Genomic DNA, 27610 nt, shown 5'->3' with positions numbered 1-27610 from the left:
GCCGTCAACGCGCCTCGCACAACTTTGACATCGCATCCCGACTCGGCGATGCGGAAACCCTGGATGCAGATCTTTATGCAAATCGGGCGAAACTTTTTTAATCAACCTGCCATCTTTCCCCGGCATTCCGGATTTCGCCGTGTCTGGAGCTGTCAATTTTTCGAAAGAGATTTCGCTCCAATGTGGAGTCTCGAAATCCGAAATACCGCTTTAACTGTGTCCAATTGGTCTAGCTGTTATTAGGGGAACAAAGTACCGACTACTACGAGGAGGGAGGAACGAGATGCGCGAGATTTCATTAAGATAGATTGTCTTAGTTAATGCACCGCTTTGCCTCCTCTCTGACTCGACCAGTGGAGACTGACACAGTTGGATTACCGACGAACGTTTACGGTATTAATTAACAGAGGATGAACTTCTCTCTACGTGTTCCCTGGACGTCAGTTGCGAGCTGAGAATTCGGACGGAAAGTCCTCGAGTGCTGTGACGAAAATTGAATAGTTTTGACAGAAAGGTTGCAAAGAATTTATTTCCTCGGCTAAACTAGAACTTTATCGATATCTCTCCCTTAGTCCGATCAGGGGAAACCGACGAAAATTTAAGGGACTGATTAAGAGGAGATCAACTTCCTAGGTTCCCCCTCGACATCGTCTGCGAGAAAGAATTCGGACAGATAAACGTGGATAGAGTGCCCTGGCGAAATTGAGTAATCTTCCGGGAAGGGTCCTAAAAATCGAGATCGTACTTTCTTCGGCTCCCAGATCCCGAAGGGAGCCTCGAATTCCGAAATTCCGCTTTAGCGCTTGTCCAATTGGCCTCTCAGCTGTTAGCGGGACGAAGTACCTTCAGCTATTCCGGAGGGAGGAACGAGACGCGAATCGAGATTTCATTAAGATTAACTGTCCGAACAAAGCACCGTTCCTCTCCTGACTCTCTAACTTACCCCCGGGTACTAACGCTAATAAATTACAGACTTGTGGATTGCGTTACCTCGCGATTAAGCTCAAGGGCTCTACTAACCGTAGCTGCCGTCATGCCGAGCAATCCCGCGTCTTTCGATCCTCGATACCCACGTTTCAGATTCCATATTTCATATTTCATAGAACCCGACATCCGAGCAAGGAACCGTGAAATTATCAGTCCATTCGGCTAAAATTCGGCGCGAAAGGTGCAATCGTTTGGTCCAGCTAATCCCTTTTTGCGTCCCAGAGGAGCCTTTGTTTCCGCCGGAGACATTTGCATGACAATTGGGAAAGAACTTCGGTTCTCCGTAGGTAAACCGGACGGGTACGTGAGGTCCATATTTCAGTAATTTCGTCAGGTGAATTTCGGCCACTTCCTCCCGGAGAATTCCCCGATTAGCTCGACGAATCCAGGAGGTCGTCTCCCCTAAGACCTTACGCGGGAATTATTAAAGTGTCACATATATGAATATGTTAAAATATAAAACTTTTATATTTTCATTAACACGCGATTGCGAAGATCCCAATGAAGGTCTTGATACTCCTGAAATTTCATTGGGAATTTCATCGCAGACGTTTTCAGAACGATTATGGCCGAATTCGAATGTTCTCGTTATTGATTTAGATTGAGATCTTCATTTTTAGAGAGGAGGAGATTTTGGGTCGTAATCGGAGAGGATTTCGGGAATTCCGGGTTTTAACGAACTAACGATGTGCGAACTTATTCGGGCTGAAAGCTACAAAAGCTTTTGCGATTCGCTAAGCATTCTGCCAGCCAAATCATCCGAGAGATGAACTCCGCATCCGCGAAAAAAAAAAAAAATACGGAGGCGAAATGTGCCAGCAAGACCATTCAAAATTAAAATTTTTTCATTCATATATACCGAGACGTCGAAATATTGATAAAATTCATAGATGACACTTTCGTGACATCTCAAGGATTAATTGAAAGAGTAAACGAGTTTCGTATCGATGTGCAGGACTGCAAGTGTTTATCGCCCGAGGGGTTGAAAGCTCTTAAAATTTTTTCATTCATATATACCGAGACGTCGAAATATTGATAAAATTCATAGATGACACTTTCGTGACATCTCAAGGATTAATTGAAAGAGTAAACGAGTTTCGTATCGATGGACAGGACTGCAAGCGTTTATCGCCCGTTCTCGGATTGGTCGTTCATCCGAATTTCATGGCCGATTCCAAAATGGCAACACCTTGGCCTTCCGCCACCCCGTAACGCGCTGCATCGACGTTTACTTCGGCCGATATTCAATAACCACGACTGACTTGGCACGAAACTGTAATAGAACGTAGCACATAGAGATGTGCCCGTAACCGGGGTAAATGCACACGTACCTTGGTACATACTCTCGCCAGCACGGCGTACTCGCCAAGGTAAATGTGTACGTATCCCGATCACGAGTCGGCTCGCATCTGCAAAAGGGCTGCTATCGATATCACTACCTACCCTCGATTTGCAGCTTCTCATAAAGGGCGAATAAGAATCTCCTCATAACCAGAGGTAGGCATTTCACGAGGAAACTATCTCTTCCGTAAAAATGTCGGAGGTGGGAATAATCATTTTCAAGGGAATATTTTTTTTATCTGAATTTCAACTACGCACCGCGACGGATAGAATGCAGATATCTACCGTGAGATTGATATCAATTGAAAAATAAAAAAGATAGGAACGATCGTTTTATAAGCATTTTTTAAGGACACTCCCCACCGATGTGCAGTGCCTTACGGGGACAAATATTTTCGATAAGTCCTCTTCGTGTAAAATAATTCAACAACGAAATTTCCAAGCACCTTCGACTGGGAAGGAATTGCTTTATACACATTTTCTTGAAAAATTCAAATTTCCTGAGAATCGCTTTTTTTTTTCAGAACATCAATGATCACGTGTTGAATTGTCAAATGATTCGGTGCACCCAGTTTCGGCGAAAAGTTTTGTATATACATGGTATGTCCTCATGAAACGTCTTTTCGCGATTTTCGGGGTCCTCGCTCATCCGAGCGAGAAAGTAAAAATTTAGTTTACCTCCCACCGAAATTCGATGCCATTGCCATCTAGCGGTTCAAGTCGTCGTTTCCACTTTGGTGGCGAACGCCGTCAAACCGGGGAAACTTCTGTACTCGATATTTAATTGCGTACTGTGACTGATAGAGGATAGATCCCGATTCGCGGAAAGTGAACCGCGAAACCACCAGCCACTGGGAACTTGGCCCTTTGTCGATCGCAATTCCAGGAGGTGGAGGTAACGCAGGACTGCAGGAGCAAGTCTCGGAAACTTCTGAAGAAGTGCCCGAGCTCAAAGGGTGCGATAATGGGAGGTTTAAATTCCCGGTACGTCTAAGAAGGGCCGGTGAAGAAGTGACTCGAATCGATGTACACCTCGGAGGAGGCTGCGAGGAAACTCTGCCACTTCTCTAAGGACACTCGTAGACCAGACCGGAGTTTCTCTCTCCGTTGTTCATGCAGATTGGTAAGGAGGGCTTTTACGAGGGTTTCGCGGGGGGTCGTTCGGCTGGGAACCTCCGAGAGGATCCCGAGGATCTCCCGGGGTCCTCCGAATGTATTCCCGAGCCTGAAAACTTCCCCAAGGACGAGTTCGCTCGGTTGGCAAACTCGCGTAAAACACCGGGAGCTCTTAAACGAGATCGTCCGATCACTTTAATCCTGGTTTACCGCGTTTGATAATGCACCCCGGTGGGTTAGATCCAAGTAACGCCGTTCTTTGAAAATTATTAAAACATGCAACGGAGGTTCCCGCGATGTCTATTTCAGTCGAGCTGGATTTCACCTTGATTTTATATACGAGCTTATCGTTAGTGAGAACTGTCAAGCTATATGTGTTTACACCGGGTAACTTGGCCCCGGGAATTGATAAAAGTTCATCGGGATGGCCACTTCCGCTTGACAAAACTGGCGTAAAACTCGGGGACGTGCTTATGAAAGATCATAAAATCCCATCGTCCTCATCCCGCTGACTCGGCTTGTAAAAAAAGCTCAAAGTGATACTATCGAAGGGACGCTTTCCGGTTTATTAAAAAATAACGAGTCCTTTGCTCTTGACGAGAGCGGAGATGAGAAGGGATTGGGTGATCTACTCGAGACTTCCTCTTATGGCGATGCGCCGATCTAAATTTCATGGAGCGGAATTTACAGGGGTTTGCTTTTTTTTCGTCTTCGATATTTCTTTCTTACACGGTAAAGCCATGCATTTTGCGACTTACCTCGCTGTGTAGTATTCGAAGAAGGCTACGAGGATCTCAAAGGATCTTGTCACGGTGGCCCACATAGTTCATTCCGCGAAACCGTTCTTCAGCTTTGCACTCCGGCACTTTGTTCCTTCTTTACGTCACATTTGATAGCAGTATACGGACTGTCATAAGCAGGGTCGAAATGCGCGATATAAGCAGCGTGGAAATTATGGTAAAAAAATGTTTATTCAACCCCAGAAATGACGGCTAAACGAATTTCTCAAACAGTCTCTGCACTCCTGCGTTAGGCCGATCATCGGCCACAATCGGATCACGTAATTCCGATACTTGCCAATTATGCGGAGCAATAAATAATGCATATATGCCCCGTAGAAATAAGGTAGAAATCGCAACGGGCACGTTCGATCGCGTCACTATATCCAGTTGGTGAAATTACATAATTTCGGGAAATTTGCCGAATTGCTAAACGGATTCCCGAATTTCGCCAATTTCGAGGTCGGTCGCGAGTCAATAAATTCGGCCATTTTTCCCGGGAGTTTTAGGAATAACCGGGAGTTTGATTAATTTATAGCCCGACATTTTTGGAATCGGGCAGGGGGACCATAATTGCGTCAAGTATTTCCAATAGCAGCGATTACTCCCGGGAAGTTTTCGCACAAAGGGATTGATACCCGCCAACGAGATCGCGGATGGATTTTCGGATAAATGGCGGAAACGCGACTACTGGGCCGTAAAGCAAAATAAAATCCCGGAAAAAAACAAAAAATGATGGAAAACGGAGCTACCGGTTTCGACGGGGAGGGAATAACTTTTTTTCCCAACTAGCGGAACAATCGGTCTGCGTTAAAGGTACGCGTATATTTGCAAGCCCTCGGAAACTTTCCCCGACGAGATGTCTCTTTAAAAAGTAAGGACTTGTTATTAATGGAAGTCTCGTCGACCGGAATTACTCCGGAAGTTTCGAAGAGTGGACTCGTCGGTCCCATTTCGAGTATTTTCTCCCCCTCGAGGGGTAATGATTGAAGTTGCACTTTGAAGAAAAAAAAATATATACATATTTATACAGACCGGTTCAAGACAAATATCGAACGAACTATTATTTTAGTATTTGTACCAAATTTCCGTCCGGCGTTTATTTTTTATTTTTTTTATTAAATGGTATTTCTTGTTTGGCGTTTCGTCGGCGCGATGATGACACTTTCTCGCGGTTATGAATTATTCCCTTTAAATTTTTTCCGCGATTCCCTCGATAGACCCCATGGAACTTGGCCATGGGCACGAGCCTTTATGGCACTCCAGGCGAAGAAGCCGAGTTCACCGATGCTTACAAGCGGATGAGAACAAAGAGCTTAAAAGCTTCCACGGGCGTACAAGGGTAAAGCTTTATGGCGAAATTGCCAGGCTTTGTAAAGTTTTCGTGCAAGTGGGTGAAAGATCGCTATGCATTCTTGTCACCTTGTCTCGTTGAAACCGTGGTTAAATATAATATCGTCCCTTCGTTTAGCCTCACAGAGGCGTCGGGAATTTATCGATTATTGCCGCGAATGGAACAATTATGGAGAATTCGATGCCGGCGAAAATCGGCTAAAAGTGCCCTCTGCAATACGACAGAATATTATTGCTCGCGATAGATAACGAATCGCAGGAACGTTTAATGCAAGATTACTCTATTAAAAATAGATATCATAATTTTATAACATTTTTGTGGAAGCATCATTCGGACTTGGCGTACGCAATTTTATAAAATCTTCCCGACAAATTTATAAAGTGTGTTATGAATTTAGGAAGTGAGTGGAATAATTTTTGCGCCCGAAATTTCGGCCCATTCATCCCGAGATAAGAAATTAGGGCGGGACATTTGGATCACGTCCTGGCAATACGTTTTATCGCGAAAACGTGCAAATAGATAAGACAGCCCGGGCGCAATCGCATAGCTCACCGGTATTTTTACGCGGATGCAAATGTGCGGAGGCGTAAATTAGGTTTTCTTTGTTAGCTCTCCGGGAGAGAGGAGCACAGAATGGCGGACAAGTGACCCGGAAATTTAAGGTGGATGAAATGTTTCTTCATTTAGATTTTGAATTTAATTCCCGGACTCTCTCCGCGACGCTCCTCGTACTTCCCACTAATTCCGCGAGCCATAGTTTATCGCCGTTCAAGGAATACAAAATATTTCCGCGGACCTCCTCTAAACGGAACTCCTGATTAATTAATCCCGAGCGATATCGCCAATTAGAGCGGTGTGAATAATAATATTTCTTAAAGAAAATACACGGAGTATTTTGAGTTTCCATTAAGTACAAAGATCGCGAATTTCGGAGTGCAACATTTAAGTTGTTACGAAACTGTCACATGTGTACACGAAAAATTCAAAAGATTTATAAAACTCGTCTCCAAACTAGTTCCATGGAATAATTTGAAACTTTAACCCGTAATTATGGAGGTCGCTGACGAGGGTCTTGAACTTAGCAAAATTTCATTTTTCGAAAAAAAAAGAATTGTATATTTATCCCGGACAAGAATCGAAAAAAGAGGAACTTATTTTTTGAAAATTGAAATCTTTGCGATTTTCAAGACCATCGTTAGAATGTCCATAATCACGTGCTGAAGTTCTACAAATGTTGTCACGTTTTGATATATATGGGGTGGCCCTTTCATATCGCTTTAGTTAAATTAATAACGATTAAAGAGAGACGGGATGGAAAAATATGGCGACGATTGCCCTTTCCCCGAGAGTCCTTCCACGGAGTGGACCGCGAGGGTCCCCGAGCCGAAGAAAGTGCAAGGAACTAATATTTGCCCTTGGCACCTTGGGACGCACTCGGCAGGGTTGAACTTTCTTACGAGTTGCCGGTAAGTGAGAGGGCAAATACTCCGCGGCCGTAAGTGGGAGCGCGAGGAACGACCCTTGCGACCCGGCCCTCCTCTTCGGCTACACCTGGAGACCGAGCAAAGATATTGCGCTGCCCCCTCGCATCAAAGAAATTGCTTTTCCGGAAAGCGAACCCTGTCTTTAATACAAGATGTACGGGGAGAAATGATTTTCCCAGGAGGGTCCCGGGGGAATTCCGCGCTCCCTTTGTTCGCCCGGAAGACCAACGACTCCCGAATCCGCACCTCCGCCCTGGAGGTTGGATTTCATTAATTCCGCAGATAAGTATTTCCGGAAAAATTGGGAAAGCGTCATCAGCGATCGTCCCTGGAGAGGACGTCGTTTAAGGCGAAGTGAAATTGATCGACGTCGTTTTAGCATAAAAGCGCATAAGACACTTTTTTGTCTTTATCCCGTTCAAATGTGAGATTCTCGCTCAGGGAGTTCTAAATCGTTCGACAATTGTTCCGACACTTTCGTTTCTCACATCGAAGCCTTCAATAATTGTACATCGATCGAAATACGAGAGCTCGACGCCATTTACGTTCTGGTCTAGACTAATTGTAAGTCCAACCATTTTTTTTTTGGTCGGAATTCCGAATTTTGAAAGTGTCGGGGTAATTCCTAGGTACTCCCGAATCACGTGTCAAAGTTTCGGACGTTTCCTCATTCGATCCAATCCGCTTAAAAAAAAAAAGTGTCTTACTCAAACCGTCCGTCTCGTCGGGGGTTTGACTTCACCTTAATTCGAGCGGTTCCGGGCAACGACGTCGGGGGTGACTCCTGGGGGAGGGCGGGGGGTGCGTGCATCCGCGTCTGGATGCGCCGACTTATCGTTGCGTGCAGGGGTGGCGGGCGCAGGGCTCGGAATGTGCAGGTACAGCGACTAGGGGTGGGAGCGAGAGGGACGGAGAGGGCAAGTGCACCCCCCGGCGGGGTGGCTCGGCGTTCAGGTTGGATCTGGGAAGCGGAGGGGTTGGTCCATGGTCGGGGGTTGGATCGATCCTAGCTACCACGGGCAGCCTTGTCCGGGTCGGTACGGCGAACTCCCGAGCTCCAAGGCTATGCGTTCTCTTCCACCCCCTTTCAAGAGGGATCGGTACCGGCATCCCCACCCGTTTGAGGACACCCCCAAGGACTGGAAAGGACCGCCACCGGAACCGGGGGCTCGCTAAGCCCCCGCTAACGAATCCCGCAAACTGGTTCACCCCCTGGTTGTAACCGGCGGAAATGCGCCAGCGACAGAAATTCCGAGTCCGCCTTTACGATGGACGGGCGACGTCTCTCTTCGGTTACGGGGGCGAAACCCACCCTCGGACGGGGCATCCAGAGGAACGCTTCCTTAGGGACCCTGGACGTGCATGGAACATGGCGAGGAGTGCTTCCTCGGGGAGACTTTGGCCAAAGGTGGAGGAGCTAAGGTGGACTATCTAATTGCGGGATGTCACCGCGTCGCTCGGGCCATGTGACACCCTTGCTCTACCCCGAAAATCGAGGGGCCATTCCCTTGGAAATCAGTGAAAACCATTTCCTTATTTGAGAGCCGATTGCCATTGACTTCAAATGACAAACAACGATGCGATTCGGTAAAAAGCGTCGTTCGGCATTAAAATAGTGACAGTTTTTAATAATTCTCAATGATTTCCCCCGATTTTTGCTTGCGATCTCCAGCTGATTTCCACATGATTTCTGTCAAATTATTTTATGTATCCAGTTTGGAGAAAAATGTTTCAGAAAAATTTGGATTTTTTATACATATTTGTGACACTTTCATAACACCTTAAGAACCTCCTCTTGATCGCGACGTTAGAAATTCGTCCCCGGGTTACTCTGTTCGCGTGGATCCCGAACCGGCCAATCTCACCTCGATTGTGATAAATCGTCATAACTCGTGATAATTCGGGATTTACGGCGGCATTAAAACGCGCATACGTTCCTGCAGTGGGAGAGGAACGGTAAAAGAGTGCATTCGACCTGGCACAGGGCGAGGACAGCCGAGCAACAGGTACCCTACTCCGCTTTCCAGGGAACCCTCGCCCATTTTGTTTGGCTCTTGGCACCCATCCGCCGATTCAATAATTTCCCCGAAAGTCTACATTTGTCCCCGAGCCGTCGCCGGAGCCTTAGAGACGCTTTGGAAAAGTCGAATTCGCCAGCGATTGTACCTCCTCGAAATCCGGGAACACTCCGCCATATTGGATCTCGCGCGAAATCGCACGTCGCTAGTTCCGCGTCGAACTCTGCACGTCCCCGATTTGATGGCGGAGTGACGGGATTATTAAAACGCGTCTCGCGTGTCCCGGTAGGAAATATTGTATCGTAGGAAATGCCCGAGGGATTGAAATTCGAGGGGAACCTCGGTCAACAAGGCCCGACAAAGGCGACCCGAAGTGTCCGATAGGCCGCCGTGTTCAATTTCGCGCTCGATTAGAGCCCCGTCTTTGTGGGGCTCGGTAAAAACGAGCTCTCTTCCGGGATGCCGGCATCTCCGACTCCTCTCTTTCGGGCTTAAAAAGAACCCCGGCGTCCCGACGGAGGGCGCCATTTTTTCCCCCCTTTCCGGTAGACCGAGTTCCACGGCACCCTCCGGCGACCTTTCTCCGCTACGTGGTTTCACTTACGGCTAACTTCTGTGTTTTCGCACATTTTCATACACGAGAAAATTACCGAAAGCAGGCCAACTTGTACTGGACTCGGGGAAAAATATCCGCGGGATAATCGACGCGATGCTTTCCGAGGAAAGAAATTCATTTCCGAGGCGCTGCCACCCCCGACGTCTAGGGTGGAGGTTCGTCATTTCATCGCGATCCGTTTCCAAGGGGCTCTTTCGACGAAGTCGGACCTCCTTGCAACAACCCCCGGGAAGAATTATTCCCCGACTTGGCAACTTTTGTACTTCGCGCGAAGTCGAAGCGAAAAAGAGGAGGGCCAATTTATTCTCCCCGGAGTTCCCGGGGGCGAAATTCCCCCGCCCTCCCCGAGATCGGCCCTGCAAGGGGTGCCGTATAATTCCCGGTGTTTTATTTCGGAAAGGCGAACTTTTCCAGGCTCGTTACCAATTTAACTGTCACATTATGTTTAAAACACGACTCGTGATGATATTCTTTTGCGCGCCACCAGGACTCGCAAAAAGTACGCCGCCGACCCGACGCAGATTTATTCCGCGATTGCGGCCCCCCCCCCCCCCCCCCAAGTTTGATAGGACCGCGGGACACGATTCGCGACGTCTGGAAATTCTCGGGAAAATGGAACTGCCCGCTCTTATCGCGATCTCTCCTATCGCTCTAATTGCGAGCCTCGTTTGAGCGTTTTAAGGGAGGCAATTAGTCTGACAGCCCTGTTTCACGTGGCATGAATTACCCCGGTGTCAGGTGCGCGACAAATGATTTTCCACCTCTCCGCTAATTTCGGGGGTTTTCGTTCCCCTCGCGTTTTTGCCCACTCTGAATTCATCGCCGTTCAACACGGAACGTTAAAAATGACCCAAGATGTCGGCAAGTAGAATTTCTCGTGACTACCCTGTGAATTCGTTTCCCGTGTGCGAAAACCTCGCGATATTGTCCGAAAGACGATAAAACTGCATTCGCGCTCGTTCCAAAACTCCGGACCAACAACGAAAGGTCGGGAAATCCTGAAAGAGTTACAGGTGTTCCCCGACAGGATAATTCCGAGTTGTGCAGGACTCGCGTTGAAATATTTCCCCGGCAGACAGGAAATGCGGTAACCCAATAGCCGGTCTCCCGGTGAAAACGTAATATCCCGAACGGTGCGGAGCTTTTTCGAGAGCCCTCCCAAATTTCGGGAGGAAATTTTCCCAAGCCCGGCCGAAAGAGTTACTTCGACCGAATCCCCCGATTCGCAGGATATTATCCCCGAGACTCGGGACGAATCCACCGTCCTTTCCCGTAGTTCTCCCTCTACCTCGCCTCCACGTGTTTTCACTTCCCCGGAATCGAGTTCGCCGGCCATTTCGAGTACGCGGCGGCATTTCCGCAGGAGTGCATCCGGCGGTGCAATCCGAAACGCGCGGGTGCCAAAGGTACCTCTCTCGTCCCCTTTGAAAATCCTCTTTGTAGGGGATTTTCAAAGTCTCGGGGAAGGGGCAAGGGCGGCCTTAATCACGGGAGAAAAATGTCAAACGAGACGAGTCCTTCGATGCGCTCTCGAGATTCCAACCGCGAGCCCTGCGCATCCGGAACTTATGCTCTCGACGGAAATACAATGCCAAGGGACTGGCGGTTCCAATTTTCCGGCCGAAGCCGGGATCGATACACCTAGGAAATTTACTTCCCTTTCCAGGACGATCGTTCCCGGTTTTCCGGTGCCGGGCGAGACAGAAGTTTGACTATTCCACCCGGGATCCGCTGGAGTGGTTGAAACGCTCGAATTTCCGCAACGAGGGGGAAAATCCCGCGACTCGAGATCTCTAGACGCGTTTCGCGGTTCAAGGAGTCATTCGGTATTCGGAAGAAATACCGCATAATTCGAAGCTAATCGGCAGGGACCCCTTTGTCGGCGAATTCCTCGAGCACTTCCGAGACTCCGGACACCTTTTGCGGGAAACGAGGCGACGCCCGGACACATTGTCGATTCAAATTGCTTCGTTCAGGGCTCGTTAAAGCCGAGCTCGAATGGCTGCCCTTGTCTGCAAGGTACGGGACCGGCATGCGTGTAAGCTCTTAAAGCTCGGCGTTCCCGCGAGCGGATGCAGCTTCCGCGGGTTCCCGCGGGCTTCCGCGAATCAGGGAAGTCGCGAATGCAATTTGCGGCCGAAGTCTCTCCTCGGCGAGGCGTGTGGACACATTCGATAGTCGAGCTTGCGGTTGCACCGTGAGAAACACCCTCCGAGCGTCGACTGCATTCCCTTCGCGAGACGTCCTATACCGAGGTGCACGCGACTTCGCAACAATGGGTAATGTTCCATGCGAATCCATTCGTACGCGAAAAAAATCCGCGCGAACTCGAGAATCAAGTCCCAGGGACCTGATTCTTGAGTTCATACGATCAACATTGGCATGGGAAATTTTTTATGCGAATCCGTTCGTACGCGAAAAAAATCCGCACAAACTCGAGAATCGAGACGCAGGAACCCGATTGTCGAGTTCATACGATCAACATTGGCACGGGAAATTTTTTATGCGAATCCGTTCGTACGCGAAAAAAATCCGCACGAACTCGAGAATCAAGTCCCAGGAACCCGATTCTCGAGTTCATACGATCAACATTGGCACGGGAAATTTTTTATGCGAATCCGTTCGTACGCGAAAAAAATCCGCACGAACTGAGAATCAAGTCCCAGGGACCTGATTCTCGAGTTCATACGATGAACATTTGCATGGGAAATTTGTCATGCGAATCCATTCGTACGCGAAAAAAATCCGCGCGAACTGAGAATCAAGTCCCAGGGACTCGATTCTCGAGTTCATACGATGAACATTGGCATGGGAAATTTTTTATGCGAATCCATTCGTACGCGAAAAAAATTCGCGCGAACTCGAGAATCAAGTCCCAGGAACCCGATTCTCGAGTTCATACGATCAACATTGGCATGGGAAATTTTTCATGCGAATCCATTTGTACGCGAAAAAAATCCGCATGAACTGAAAATCAAGTCCCAGGGACCTGATTCTCGAGTTCATACGATCAACATTGGCATGGGAAATTTTTCATGCGAATCCATTCCTATGGAAAATCCGCATTAACTCTAGAATCGAGACGCAGGGCCACTTCTACTCGGGCTTGTAAGTTTTTTTTTTTTCCTCGCGAATAAAGGGGGCGCGAGAGGACTCGCGAGGTAACCGGCCTCCTCGATGAGGATTCCCCTTTCGGCGGCGAATCCGCCAGCAAAGTGGAGAGCTGTGTCAACTCTCCTCCCGGAAACACGCGAGGCCCCCGAGAGGAGTTTGGTCCGACCGGAAGTCCGTTCGGACCGCCGCGGAATAAACTGGGTCACCGAAAGGTGGCCTCGCCGCCGAAGACCGGGACGCCGAGAAGGAACTTTCGCGGATTATGAGTCTGAAATATTTATGCCCGATTTTGGCAGGGGCGGATAACGTCCACCCGAGTCGCGACAAGATGGACGGCGAGAGGATAAAAACTACCCCCTGCATCGAGAGCCGTCCGTTTGGTCCGCGAGACCCGGCGTTTACTTTATCGATTTAAAAAAAAAAAAAAAAAAGAAAAAAAAGAGCAAACATTTCCAAATATCCCTAGCGAAGTCCCTCCCTCAACTTACGCGGTGAATTATAACATAACACCATTTACACGGGGGTATTTATTTTAATTATTTTTTTCTCCTCTGTCGAGCTACTCGAAATAACTATGTATTTATAAAATTTACACGTGGCTTTTATTTCCATTTTTTTTTTCCCCTTTGTACCGACAGACTTTATTTACGCGATCCTACGCGTAAATCGAGGTACGCCTGTGTCGAAATAATTCGAGCGCCTTTAATAAGTACATGAAGCGTGTCCTGTCGTTTGCACCTAAAGTAGAGTATGTACGCGGCAAGACTTGCCGGTACTCGGCGATGCTATCGCGATCGCGTCATTTACCCGGGCTGGCCATTGTCGTTCCGATTTCCACGTGGCCTTTGTTGTGGAAATTGATTCGGTTTGCGTGTTTCTCACGTGAAATGCTCGTTATGCACTCCGGAGTCCCGATGGCGAACGAGAGCAAACTGCCGCGAAAACGAGGACACAACTTAAACCAATAATGTCGCGGGCGTGCCGTTCGATGCAGTCCCACGGCCACGAAATGCCGTCATTTACGGGCCGCCCAAGTTTCGCCATTTTCTTGAGACAGCCAATTAAAAGCAGCCTCAGATTTCCCGGGCGCGATTTTCCCTCCTCTTGCGCGCGATTTTCCCTTCTCTTGCGCGCGATTTCCTATGTCTACCATATTCGCATCCGCGCCGTTAGGTTAGGTAGGTACCATCTACAATTAAATGTTACCGAGAATTATCGAACCCTGGATCTCTCGGGTTTGCAACTTTTTCAGGGCTCGTTTTCAAATGACTCCGTAATGGGGGTTTCGCCAGGAATTACTCTCGATGGATTAGCGATATTACGCGTCACCAGACGTAATCGATCGCGCAACGAGAGTACGTGTTGCGGCATTAATTCCTTTTTCGCAAAATCCCCTCGAACTCTCATTTCGCCCGATATTGCCGAGTTTCGTGCCCTGGAATACCGACCCATCGATACCATAAAAATGGCCCCGCGTTTATCGGCGCAAGGGGAAACAAAAAAAGGAAGAACAAGAAATGAAATACACATTTTCCGAGGAGACTCCCCATTGCCCGGTGTAATAGATCCTATAAATCGCCAAAGGGTCCCGAAAACATATCCGGAAATCGAGGGGGAAGATTATTTCAATAAATCGGGGCCCCACTTTGTACCCCCAACATGTCCATTAGTAATGTCCTCGGTTTCATTTCGTTAAATCAATGAAGCGCGGGTAGGAAACATAATAATCCGGCTGATTGAATATTGATAAACGATTTCCCGTTGACGGGTACGAAGTATCAGGAATTAATTTTAATTTCCTCGGCGGACCGTGGAAATATTGACGTAGTCGCGCGTACGTACCCTGTTAAAAACACACTCTAATAATTTCAATTTTATAATATTATTCTTGGAAATATGATTCGGACATGGTCCTCCAATTTTATATAAAATTCGCAAGAGATCTAGAAAACGTGTTATCAATTTAGTAGGCAATTCTATTAATTTTCCCACGCAATTTAAAAAAAAAATGCATGAATTTTATGAATGTTTCTAACAGTGTATGTAGAAATGGATCGCTAGGTGTATAGGGAACCGAGCAACATGGGTACCCTGAAAAGTGGCTCGATAATACGTACATACGTACACTTGTACCTACATTATGTACCGAAAGGCACCGTTCATCCATCAATTTTGATCCCCGTTTATTTCATAATTTTTTCTTCCTTGTCGAAGGAGAAATGAGAATCGAGATAAATGGCGCGAACGAGGCCTCGAAGTAAGAGCTGCGAGAACCTGTTGATACGGAAGTTTTCCAGTCATTCGTATCAGTTGTGACCGTGCTTGGCACGAGTTCAACCGATAGTCGCTTCGCTCGACTATCTATATCGAGGACGATATATTTTAAGGCCATAAATAAAGTTTCAATCCACGTCCGCGCGGAGCTTCGGAAAGCGCGCGAAACTTTGGCCGACACCCCCGGGAATACATAAAGGGGGTAAAACTGTAGCTGATTTATTATTTCGGCCAACATCGTACCAGCTCGTGATGCAGTTAAACAAAAAAATAAAAAAAAGAAGCAGGAAAGTAACTCCCCAATTCAGGGATGTGATTACTCTCGAGTGGGGATGAAACCACCCTTGGGTGAATTCATTCGAGGACATTCGTAAAGTTCGAACCCAACCGAACGAAATGCAAGAAGGGGAATAAACGGCGGATCGCGGCGAGGCGAACGAAAGACTTTTTGCAATAAACAGAAGAGGACCATCCGGCATGATCTTGATCTCTCCCCGAGACGCGGAAGGAATGGACCGAAAGGGAAGTAAAAGAGGTCATTTCCGGGCACTTTGACGGGCCATTAAGGCCCGTGAATTACGGTCAAGTCGAGCACGCGTGACCGCGCGACTCCTTCCTTTACGCGAAGTTTAAGGGCGCTTTCACGACTCCTGCATTAAAAGGGCCGCATCCATGCTAAAAACCGGGGATTAAGACGGTCCTTTGAAAGTACCCGGGGAAGAAACGCGATGCCGCTTTCCGGGCCAAAACCCATGAATACGATGTAGGGCGGGCCGAGCACCGTAAGACATAAAGTTCCTTAATCGAGGCCTCGCGGTTGAAATGGTCGTGAAAAGCTTATTACCGTTTTCGGTTTGATCCCCAATCGATGCCTCCACAATGCCCCGGGGTGAAGAAAATATCCTCCGAGGCGCGGTTTCTTATGGCTTATAAAAAACGCACCGCCCCGCGTGCGTTATTGGATCCGAGATGATCTTAAATATAACTTTTACGAGAGGCATCCGAACCTATTGACGAGGAGGCGTCGAATCTATTTCCACCTCGAGATGTTCTGGTTGAACCCCTTAGTCGACCTTCGTTTCCGCCGAGATGGTTTCCCCCGGACTCGTTATCTCTCATTTTGAGGAAGACCCGGGAGAGGGATTACGGGATTACAACCCGAGCACGTCTATTCGAATTAATAATGCTCGGGGTTCGCGTCAGCGGGGAAAATGGCGCGTTAGTTCCAAAGTGGTCAAATTATTAGTAGACGCAATTATTAGTGGTCGGGAGTTTCCTCATCCAAGTTCCCCGCTTTTGAGTATCCGGTTTCTATCGCGGAGGTGCGGAATCGATACGGAAACCGCACGAAAACGGGACGCATCGATGTTTCGAGGACGGATATTGGGGATTGAAAAATCGAGTAATTAATTAACGATCCGAAGGAAAATTATACTCGACGGATCGAATGTCGCCGGAATTTCGCGCTGGCATGAAAACCGGTAAATCGGCTCGAAAATTACCAAATTATCGGCGAACTCGCAAGAGTCGTGGATCTCCTCTCCGGAATTCTTCCTGGAAGTTCCTCGCCTTTAAATCCCCGGCCTCCTCTGCGAGAGCGCGGGATCGATATCGAAACTATTCAAAAACCGGGGGGGCGCTTTAATATTCACCGAGAGTCCCGAGATTGAAAATCGAGCCCGATTTATTTCAAATTAATAATGCTCGGATTTCAGGCCATCGCGAGAGTGGTTATCGACTCGAATTCGGACTCGCCATCGGACTCCACTAATCTGGCGGGTCAGGGTTTCCCCGATTTTTCATCCCTCACCCTGAGAAAAAAAAAACCAATGTCACCGAACCAAAGAAATATTTTGCTAATTCCAAGAATAATTATTTGGCTAAGATAATTATTATTTGGTTCTACGACATTTTTTTTTTTTCTTTTTCTCAGTGTTCAAGTAACCGGGACATTTATCCAAGAACGTCATCTTCCCCGGGAAGTTATCTCCGGGCGATCGTCTCCACCGTAACCGAGGGAGGTTAGACACAATCAAGACCCTCGTTAACCCTTTAACCTTAATCTCGAGAACGAAGCCATCATCGAGTGCACCGATCGCGAGGACCCCTGACCCGGTCCGTCATCGCCTAAAAGCCCATAAGTAATGATACCCCCCGCGAGTATGCCAATCCCTGGAGAGGGCGTCTCTCTCCCTCTCTCTCTGCAATCTACAAAATGGAGGGAGGCACAGGCCGGGTTCTCCTCGGCAAATAAGAAAGTAATTAGACTGGAGAGCGACTCCGACGAGAGGGCGGCTTCGTTAAGATCGAAGAGGTCGATAGGAGGTGCCGCGCACCCTTCGCGGGGGGTCGCCCGGACCTAGGGCTGCAATTTTTCCCGGACGTGGAATCACGTTTTCCACGTCGTACTAAATTTCACCACCCTGCTTAACATTTACCCATCTCGAAGGTGGCATGAAAATGGCACCCGAAGAGTCAACCAAAAAATATTTCCCCGAACTGGGTGGGCTGAATCGTGAAAATTGTTCAAATGTCTATGAACAAATTTCATTGAAATTGAAATTTCACGAGGGTCGAGACCTTCCTTGTATCCTCCGTATTCACGTTGTAAAGTGTCAAACGATGCATCCACGTCGGAGAAAAGTTTCACAAACGAGAACTGTTCTACGCCACTTTGGTATCCCCTTAACAAGGACTCGCGAGTCCTCCAGGTCGGTTCCTTTTCTTTTCCCCGGCGGACTCGACTATACCGTCCCGTAATTCATGGCCGAATCAATCTTCCAGGTTTTATGGAAGTGCCATAAAGAAGCGAAAGCCGATCGATGGGGTGCGCTCTCTCTCTCTCGAGGAGGCTCGCCACGCGGCTTCGATCTCTGGGCTCTTCCGAGCGACTCCGGGATGGGTAATTGGAAGACATCGATGCGATATGTGCGAGTACGTGGCGAATCCATGTGGCCGAAACCAATCTAAGTTTGCCACCGAGTGACGCGAGTCGCCTCCGAGGAAGATCCATTCCCTTTCCAGAGGACACGATATCCACTTTAACGGCGTTCACCACCAAAGTGGGAACGATGACTCCGACTCAATCGATGCGCAATTTTAATTTTCCCGATTAACGCTGCCCCCCCCAATATTACGAAAGGATTTTAGGAAAAGATCCGCCACCGAGCCACGAAATTCCTCCACCTTCGATTTATCGACGTCGCGATACTTCTTCCAAGTCACGAGCGGACGAAATTACAGGGGTACGTCCGGGTCTCCGCGGAACGATTTTCTTCGACCCACGCGAGTATTCCTTTTACGATCCGACTTAAACGCGCCTATTCCTTTAAGCGGGTAATTTTGCGAAAATCGACCCTGAACTCGAGTGGGATAAACCGGAAGAAAAAAATTGCGATTACACCGAGAGAAAAAAAAATTAGCCAACCGGAAGAAATATATTCTCTTCCCTGGATCATACATAATTAATTATTAAAATTATTAATTCTTCCAATTCACTTTTAGGACATAAAATTGATAATTCTCCTACAACCTTACGTGATAAAAGTGTAAGAATATTTGGAATGTTTCTAACAATGCGTTAAGTCATTGAGGGTGTAAAAATGAATGTTCAGTGCATCTTCTTTTTCCCTTAGTCTTAGGACAGGAGGACGTCCAGGGTATGGTCGGACCATTTGGAGCGAACTCTGGTCGGAGCCACTTCGCGTCGACGGGTTCAGGGAAGATTTCGCCCCGTTCGATGTCGCGGTTAATGGAAAAGCCTACGTCAGGGTGAATTTACACCGAGCAGATGTTACAATCCCGTCGAGTGCTTTGCTCTCGGATTAACGGCGGATCGTTTACAGCGCACAATCGCCGTTAAGCACCTAGGATCGTGAGGTATCGTCGAGTCCCTTTGACGAGGCGAACCAATGTCGTTACTTCGCGTGTCCTCGTTATGTACGTACTGCGAAACGCGAAGTACAGAGCGGTAAAAGAAAAATTCCCCTCCCCGGTAAAAAGTAGAGAGAGAAAAAAAAAACCAACAAAAAGTCACGCCGCTAATAGCGCGCCCAACAATTTCTCATTACGCCTGCTCGACATGGGCCGTTCTCATTAAGCGGCCATTATTCACCGCGTGATTTAATATACCCCCATACACGGTAAACTCGACTTTCGATCGAGCAACTTTTCCCTAGTTTGCTAGATTTTTCAACAACGTAACGAGTCTGGACAGCCCCGTGGAATATTCGGAAAAGTCGCCTTCGGGCGCCATAACCGAGCAAGGGGGTTCCGATGTTAAAATCAACGCTCGCCCCATTGGCGTTAATATTCCCGTCCTAGGTAAATTCCGTGCCCATTATCGTTACCGTTCGCGGAAAAACCCCGAACTACAAAATTGGCCCTCAGTGTTGAAATAGCCTCGCATGGAATCCCTCCATTCCGCCGATTAATATATTTAAAGGAAAAAATAGAAACACGCTGCTTATATTCGCATTCCACGCCGCTTAAGGAAAAAAAGTGTCCTCTACTCGTGTGTCTTGATATTTACCACTCACCTTCGCAATTTATGTTTTCACTAGGTTCGTTTGCCTTCTAGTTTAATGCGCGGATATTCCAGGTTATGGTTTAAGATACAACGTCGTATATGTATTTATATGTATTTATATGTAATTAATGTCCAGTTAATCGGTTTACCGAATCGACGCTCGATTCCTCTGCCTCTTCTCTTCTCTTCAACCTAACCTCGCCGGTCTCTTGGAAATGCACGTAGCACCTCTGACGAGTCCTTCTGTCGCGGTCGCCGGAAAGTAGGGCCGCCTCGAGGCGTCTCCTTCCATGCCGATATTTCTCCTTTTTTTTTTCCGCCACGGGGAGTCCGCGTTCCTCGTCAACGCGTCGCCAGGGACGAGTATCTCGACGTGGTGCACGCTCGGACGCGTCGCGACTCGCGCAGCACGCTCGGCCGCGCCGCAGTAGAGCGCGACGCTCTCGGACCAGCCGTCGCGTCCTGTTGCGCGCAAGACCCACCGGCACGCGATTGGTCCGCCCGAAACGGAGTCGCGCCGCTGACTGAGCCTCGCCACTCCGAGCGTGAGAGTATATACGAAGCGGCGGGAGGGCTTTCGGCACGTTGGCGCCATCTTGGGGATCGGACCTTCGACACAAGGGGACAAGGTATCTTCGGATCGACGTAATCAGGGATCCAGGCATACAAAAGATACCAGGTGTTAGGAAAGGGTCAGCCTATATAAATCAGAAAATCAAATCGTGAAAGTATTCCCCGAATTGGGTGTATCGATTCGCTTGAAATTTCACCACGTGAATATGGAGGCCCTAAGTTAGGCCCTGAAACTCCTGAAATTCCAATTCTTATAAAAAAGTGTTTTTTTTTATGATAGATTAGAATCGACATAGTGCCGTCCGTGTACGTTTTTGATGTTTCACGCTTTTGGAAGAATTAAGAAATTATGAATTTCAGGACCTAGCGGGAATAATTTAGAATATTGTAGAAATGGAATATTTTTTATCACGATATTTTTTATCGGAGGAATAGCGGGAAGGTGATTGTCGAAGGGAAATAGGTGGTAGGAGGTAAAGGATACCGAATTTAACCAACTTCTTATGGGCGCCGGCGAGAACGGATTTTCGGGTGAAATCTCATTAAGCGGAGTATATGAACTGCGGTTAAATATTCCATTCGATTGTGCGGTGCAAAAGGAAGGAAGCGACACCCCCGCCCGGGTTTAATGCACATTTAAAACGTTTTAACCTTATTAATTCCGAGGAATTACATAAGCGTTTCTTCTCGTGCCTCCGACCTCAATTTCAGCCCGACGATCGGCCACGTTCGGCACAGAGGGGGTGAAATTTACGAACACTCGTCTTCGTTGTTAATAATGTCGGTACTTCTGCCTCTAGGCGACGTTTAAAGGGGGGATTAAATTATTAATACCGTTAAGTGCTTCAGCGAATAGAAATGACCGTAACGATTGCCGTACACTTTTGCACAACTAACGAGGTTCGAGCTCCGCTCGAAGTTACACGGTAATAACTTTACGATGTTAAGCGCAATCTTAATGCAAGATAATTAATTAGAGGTTCATCGGAATATGAGTTTCAGGATAATTTTTCGATCCGTCGGTATTTAACCGCATCGTGAAGAACAATTTCCATCGGATTGGCTTCTGTAACTTAAAGACTCTTATTTTCCTCCGTGTATATTTTCCCCATTTATGTACAGTAAATCATGTCGCGGCGTCAAGTTTCACAGTGTATACTACAGGAGTACGTCTAATCCTATGCGTCCCCCGGCATGGCACCTTTACGACCTCCACGTGTAACGTCTCGGGGAGGATCGATTTTAACCCCATAACGCCCGTTGTATTATGCGGAGGGTGCAGAAAAGGGAATAAAGAATGTCGCATTTTTTATGGAATTGGAGAAACCGGCTCGGGGCCAGTATTAAATGAACATCCCAGCCCAGCATCCGAGAGGCGAGTGACGAGAAAGAAACGAGCCCCGAGTATGTGGATGGTAAATGGAAATTTTTTTTTCAAAATCTCGCCTCATCCATCCCCAACGAGATTTTCATGCGTTCTCGTTTGCGGTATTAGTAATTAATGCAAAAGAAATAGGGATTAAAGTTGGTACCCGAAGGCAGCGAGCATCAGAAAGAAAGGTCAGGGCTTTTCTAATTATCTCGTCCATTGCAGGTTTTCTATCTCGGAGTTTCAAAACTCCAGCCGTTATTTTAATTCCTTTCGGGTTAGGCGAGAAAGCTTCTCTCGGCCGATATGGACTCTTTAACGCATGGGCTGCTTCCTCCTCGGCGTAATCCCACATGGAGGCGAAAACGAGTACTTGAAGCAGCAAATGAAGCTACTGTGCGGTATAATTAGAGGGGACCAGTGTTAGTTTTCCCACGGGACGAGATATCTCCCGGAGTTTCTTTCGCCCGTGGATGGAGATGCGAGTTAATGCCCGGTAAATTGATAAAACAGAGCACGTTAATATGATATGAAACGGTCGTTCTATTTAAAGGTGAAAATATTTATAAAACTTTTCTCCAAACTGGATGCAATCAATGAAAACTTCAGCACGCGATTATGGAGGCTCTAAGGAAGAACGTGGTGCTCGTGAAATTTAGTTTTGATAAAAAATTTTTTTATTCAGCCAAGACTACAACCAAGAATTCATATTCTTTTTTTTTAGAACGACCCTTTCATGTCGCCGCAATAAATCTATGTGGATTATTCTCTATAAAAAAATTACGTTTATCGATCCGGAATTTTTAGAGCGAATCTATTTGGCTATTAATGATACAATTATTGCTGCAAGGCGATGCCGGAGACTGCTCCAATTTTGGAGTAATCTCTGCCGATGTATAGGAGGCTGTAAAGGAAGGCGTAACGCGTTTCTGAACATTCTGACGATAATCGATATTAGTTCCGCATTAAAATCCGCTCTATGGCGCCTTTATGGTTTTGCGATCGCGTAAACGTTGCCCATTAATATCTCGCCCCGCTTTACGGAACGGGACTGAATCTCCATGGAAAGTTGAGGCGGGCAAAGTTCTGAATAGTCGAAGAGAACTTTCGGAAGATAGCTAGGGGAACGTCTGCTGGATGCGTCGCGTCATTTTACCTCGGCCTGCTATCTGCTATTAATGCTCTCTCGAGCTATCTCGTCGCGGTTGACAAAAGATTCGCATCTTTTTTACGGGGCCTAAACATTTAGAAATTATTCTGTGCTACTAGAGGAAAGTCGAGATTCTCGATAAAACATGCCGCCCCAAATGATACGCCAACCCTGATACCGTACCCTTCAATTACGCAACATCGTGAGAGCGTTATGCACGCATGCAAATATTTTTACGAGATTAAAACATCCCCTCGGTCGCTTTAACCTGAAGCATCGAACGTTCGAACAAATTTACGGCGCAGTAATGATTTTACTTCAGGGCCCTCCTGCGCAAGGCGATTTAATATAAAGTAAGTAAACCTTCGTGAGGTAACTCGGGAGCTAAATCTTGGTCGATTGCAGATTCCTGTAAATCCCACGGAAAGCTCGAAATCACCTGAATTAGTCCGACCGGAGTGAAGAAAATTACCGGAGTTCACAGTTTCGCTTCTAAGCTATTCCAGGCAATTCCGAAGTCCGGCATCGAGTTCGAGGCTGCGGAAAGTCCGCAATTTCCACTTTTCCGGACAGGAATCAGGAGTTCTACCGATGAAGAAACGTCATCCTTTAAGTGAAAGACCCGGCACCGAGTGAATGGAAATGGATGATTTGTAGATGCGGTGTCCAAAGGCGCGGTCATCAAAAGCTGGACGACTTATATCGCGACGTCTAGTCAAAGGGTCGACCTCACCTTCCCGCGATCCCTGGTCAAAGCGAACCCGAAATGAATGCTTGATTGAAGGTTGTTCTGGTTTTCCATCTCAATCGCCCTTAAGCCACGAAATATGAAACACCGGCCCGAGCCGATGTCGCGATCATTCGCATGTCACCGAAACAAGAGCCTTCGGCGTCCTGCAGCAGAAACGGGAAAAATGAAAAATATGTAGTGGCAAAAAAATTGGGAATCAATGTTTCGAAATGTACCGATATTTCTTTGGAGACAATTTCTATAAATATTTTGCAGGATTTCATATATATAGAATGACCCTTTTATAACTCCTTAACGTCGTCTAAGTTAGCGATCATGGTCACGTATTAATTATTTACACACGTTCCGCTTATTTTTATCGTCGGCTGTTATGTCACCAGGAGTGACACCGCGATCTACAGTAGTTCATATTATAGTTTATTTATAGAGCCTTATATAGGGAGAAATGTCTAAACTAAGGGCTATTCGAGATTTATCCTTGCGAAATCCACCCTTCTTGGTGATTTAACTCCCTCGGCCCTTTTGTGGGGGACTGTACACCGTATGGATTTTATGCTTGGTGTGCAGCATATTGTACTTTTTATAGACTTTCTGCACGCGCGTATGCACGCAACACGCATTGTACTGTAACAAAGTGCTTTGACATTAGAACGCGATAGGGAACTCCGGGCGGAGTAATGGCCCCCCTACGAAACGTTGCGTTTCAAGTGAACGAGCAATGCGACCCGCACTTTTTTATACCGCCGCTTTATCTTTCAATTTTACATTAACGATCGGGAAATCTTACGTCCAGGGATTGTAAATATTTTTTTCCCAACGAGGCTCGTTGCTCCGACGTGAACCTCGCGATCCGGCAGATGAAATTCCACTCGGAGGAAATCCGAGAAATAAATCACCTATCTCTGTTAGGAGACCGGTACGTGCAGTAAATTGCATTACTTTTATCCCGGGTATTACAACGTCCAGCCGAGTCGGCCCGGAGTTTCCTCGCGTTTGTTTCGCCGTTGTTCAAGGATTTCGCATCGGTTGAAAAGAAGTAATCCGTCCTAATGGATCTCGCCTAAGGGATAATAGACCCGATATCGCGTACGGGTCAGACATTCGTCTCTTATCCGAGCTTTAATTAATTTTATCTAATTTGATAATCGCATTCCGAGATGCGGCGCGGGTCAAATGTCCTGACTATCCCGGCGCCGATGCTAGGAGTGCTCATTAAATTGATAATCAATACATTAGGGATCATCGAAATGGACTCAAATCGATCATTCGCTCATTAAATTGATAATCGATACATTAGGGATCATCGAAATGGACTCAAATCGATCATTCGCTCATTAAATTGATAATCGATACATTAGAGATCATCGAAAGGGACTCTAATCGATCATTCGTACCCAGATAACGTCCGCTCTTTAATTGGCCGAATCGAATCGAGTTTGACCCAATATCGAGTGCATTCAAATTCCGGCGTCTCGGCTTTCGTTCGACCTAATTTCCTGGGGCAGTATTTCTCGGATCCTTCGCGCGGTGTATTTTACAGGATAAAGGACTATTGGGCCGTCCAATCGATGCGTAGAATTAGAGAGCCCACCCCGGAGCGGCCTGATTCGCGGCCGCGAAAGACCTCCGAGATCACGTGGAAAATAGGAGCCCGGTGGAGATTCCACCCTTCCCTTTTTTAATTTCGAAATGCGGCTTCGTGTTTCGCGTCTACCGAGATATTTGGGTCACGGTTGTCCAGGAATTTTCTCACTACGCGAATCGTCTGCATATCCATTTCCACTCTTACCCACGGCTTTCCCAATCCTGTCCAATATTAACCTTGAATTTGAATGGCATTCCTACTTTATTACATCGTATTTTCCCTCCCCATTCCGATGTAATATATCGACTCCCCTATCTCGTTCCTCCGATACCGATTACATATACAGTAGCCTCTCATACAACGCGGTTAATACGATATGCGCTATATAAATTCCCGTTATAGGAAATCCTGGTGTACAGGAATTTTTCTCGTATAACGTAACAATGTGTTTTGGTATTTGGCGCGTGGTACGCAAAATCCCGTTAATTAATTTATATAATGCCGATCAATATGAAAGTATCAATGTAGAAGTCGAGGCTTATCGACCGAAGTTCAGCAGGGGTAGTTTCGGAAACCCTTGAGAGTTATCGAAGCATTTTATCGCAAGGAACCCCTACGGTCGGTAACGTAGAAATCGCTACCGAGGACTGCCTTTCCAAAATATCCTGGAAACGTGTATCGATCGGGCAGCTTTTTTACCAATGCCTGCAAGCTAAACGACGAGCTTCCCAAGTTTCGCTTTACCACCTGCTTTTACCGAGTGTTTTCTACCTTACCGGCCACCGCAAGCTCAGCTTGCACTTCGGATTCGGGCAGTGGTAGGTGAATTTGGTGCGATACAAAAATCGGTCTCTCCGAAATTCGTTCACTTAAGGCGATATGAAAGGGTCCCTCTAAATATATCGAAACGTGAGAATATTTATAAATCTTTCCCCCGCAAACTGCCCCGAATAATTTCAAACTTCACCACGTGATTATGGAGGTCCCAATGAATGTCTGGAAACTCGGAAAATTTAATTTTCGGAAAAATGAAATATCGCCAGTTTCAAGACCTTCATTAGGACCTGCATAATCACGTGTGAAAGTTCCAAACTATTCGGGGCAGTTTTTAAATAAGTTATATAAATATTTTGACGTTTTGGTATCTAGGTATATAAAAACTGTACTGCATAACTATATTTGAAAACTGCGAGGTTAAAAAAAAATATATAATGGACATTTTTATCGTGAAAATTTCAGGCCATTTTCCTGAAAGGTTGCACGTGCCATTACAGGGTAATATCATGCGCAGAAGAATGAGCCCGAGGCGGTATCCTAGATGCCGGACCGCGATCTAACGTATGCTAATGTAATTCCGGAGGAAACGAAGAAACCGGGAATTACGAAAAGGAGAAGGCTCAAATTCTTGGCCGGGGATTGCACGTGCCACTACTTGTATGACACGGCTACATAAAAATGCGGCTTACACGGCTCCTAAGCCGGCGGGTCCATATTTAACTTATGCTAATGCAATTTTGCAGGATACGGAGACAATAGACGGGATACAATGGGCTGCAGTGGAGGATGGATAAAGAGATAAATACAAAGAGATAAACAAGTACCATCGAAAACGTATATTTCGGCTATTTGTTTAAAAGGGTTGATGTTAATAGGATTTTGCAAAGTAGATTTGCGCAGGTATCAACTTTTCTCCAGCTCCGTATATCACTCCGCGCGCGATAAAGACTGCAGCTCGTGAAGTAACGTCATTAAGTTCGGTATTACAGTAAAGCTAAAAGAAATTCTCGTTCGCCGTTACGGGCCGATAAATAAAGTTAACGCCGTCCACAAACCTCGAAGGTTAAGCTACTTATTGGTACTTTGAGGATCGTGTTCCCGACAGATACTTGCTACATCACCGTAAACGCTGTTAAACGTTCAGTTAACGCAGCCTTAAGGTGGTATGAAAGCACCACTTCATATGTATGACACGTCGAAATATTTGTAAAATTTGTCTGACTTACTTGTAAGCTTCATGAATATTTTGACGTTTTATATGTGTAGAATGACTCTTTCACGTCACCTTAAAGTGACGTCGAACCGAAGATGCACTTTGCTGGAGGCACGAAGTCCTCTGGAAATTTTTAATTAACCATCCGTCGTTTTCCTTACAGGGCATTAGTTCAGTTTTTTCAACCAAGTATCCCTCGAGGGAAAATTTAAACTTCCGAGGATCTAATCCGTCAGAACTTTGTTTAATAGTTTAGGAATTTAATCAGCGCGGTATCGCGACCCGGAGAAATTACCAGCATGCATAGTGCATCTTGCAAATACGTTTTTGTCAACGAAGAAAAAAACACAAAAAAAAATGGAGTGCACGTAATTTAGGACGCGTTACCCCTTTACGCAATGTCTCCTCGGGAAAAATGTGAAATTGTAGGAATTTATTAACGCCATTTATGTCTCGTATTTTCTGGCCATTCCATGGGCGGGACAAAGGTAGTAAAAGTCCGGAGGGAAAAGAAAAAAAAAAACGACGAAGAAGAAAGCTCGAATCTCTGTAATGGGACCTTAGACCGAGGCTATCCGGCA

At 46.7% G+C, this 27610-nt stretch overlaps 1 protein-coding gene across 5 annotated transcripts in view; it reads right to left on the bottom strand.

The window, feature by feature from the left end:
• The window catches only part of LOC105704045 (synaptotagmin-7), a 143335-nt gene that overhangs the window by 23069 nt on the left and 92656 nt on the right, over window positions 1-27610 (bottom strand). The window contains exon 1 of one of the 5 annotated variants that reach the window (XM_012432920.1): window positions 4203-4310. The exons of the other annotated variants lie outside the window; for them this stretch is intronic. Coding sequence (XP_012288343.1) covers window positions 4203-4267 — 65 coding nt within the window. The 5' untranslated portion in view covers window positions 4268-4310. Of the gene's footprint in view, window positions 1-4202; window positions 4311-27610 lie in introns of those variants that run through there. 5 annotated transcript variants of the gene reach the window in all.

This window comes from Orussus abietinus, unplaced genomic scaffold (assembly GCF_000612105.2).
Source record: "Orussus abietinus isolate OABI.00-Male unplaced genomic scaffold, Oabi_2.0 scaffold11, whole genome shotgun sequence".
Lineage (NCBI taxonomy): Eukaryota > Metazoa > Arthropoda > Insecta > Hymenoptera > Orussidae > Orussus > Orussus abietinus.
Note: the sequence above shows the minus strand (reverse complement) of the source record. Positions and strands in the feature narration are given on the sequence as shown.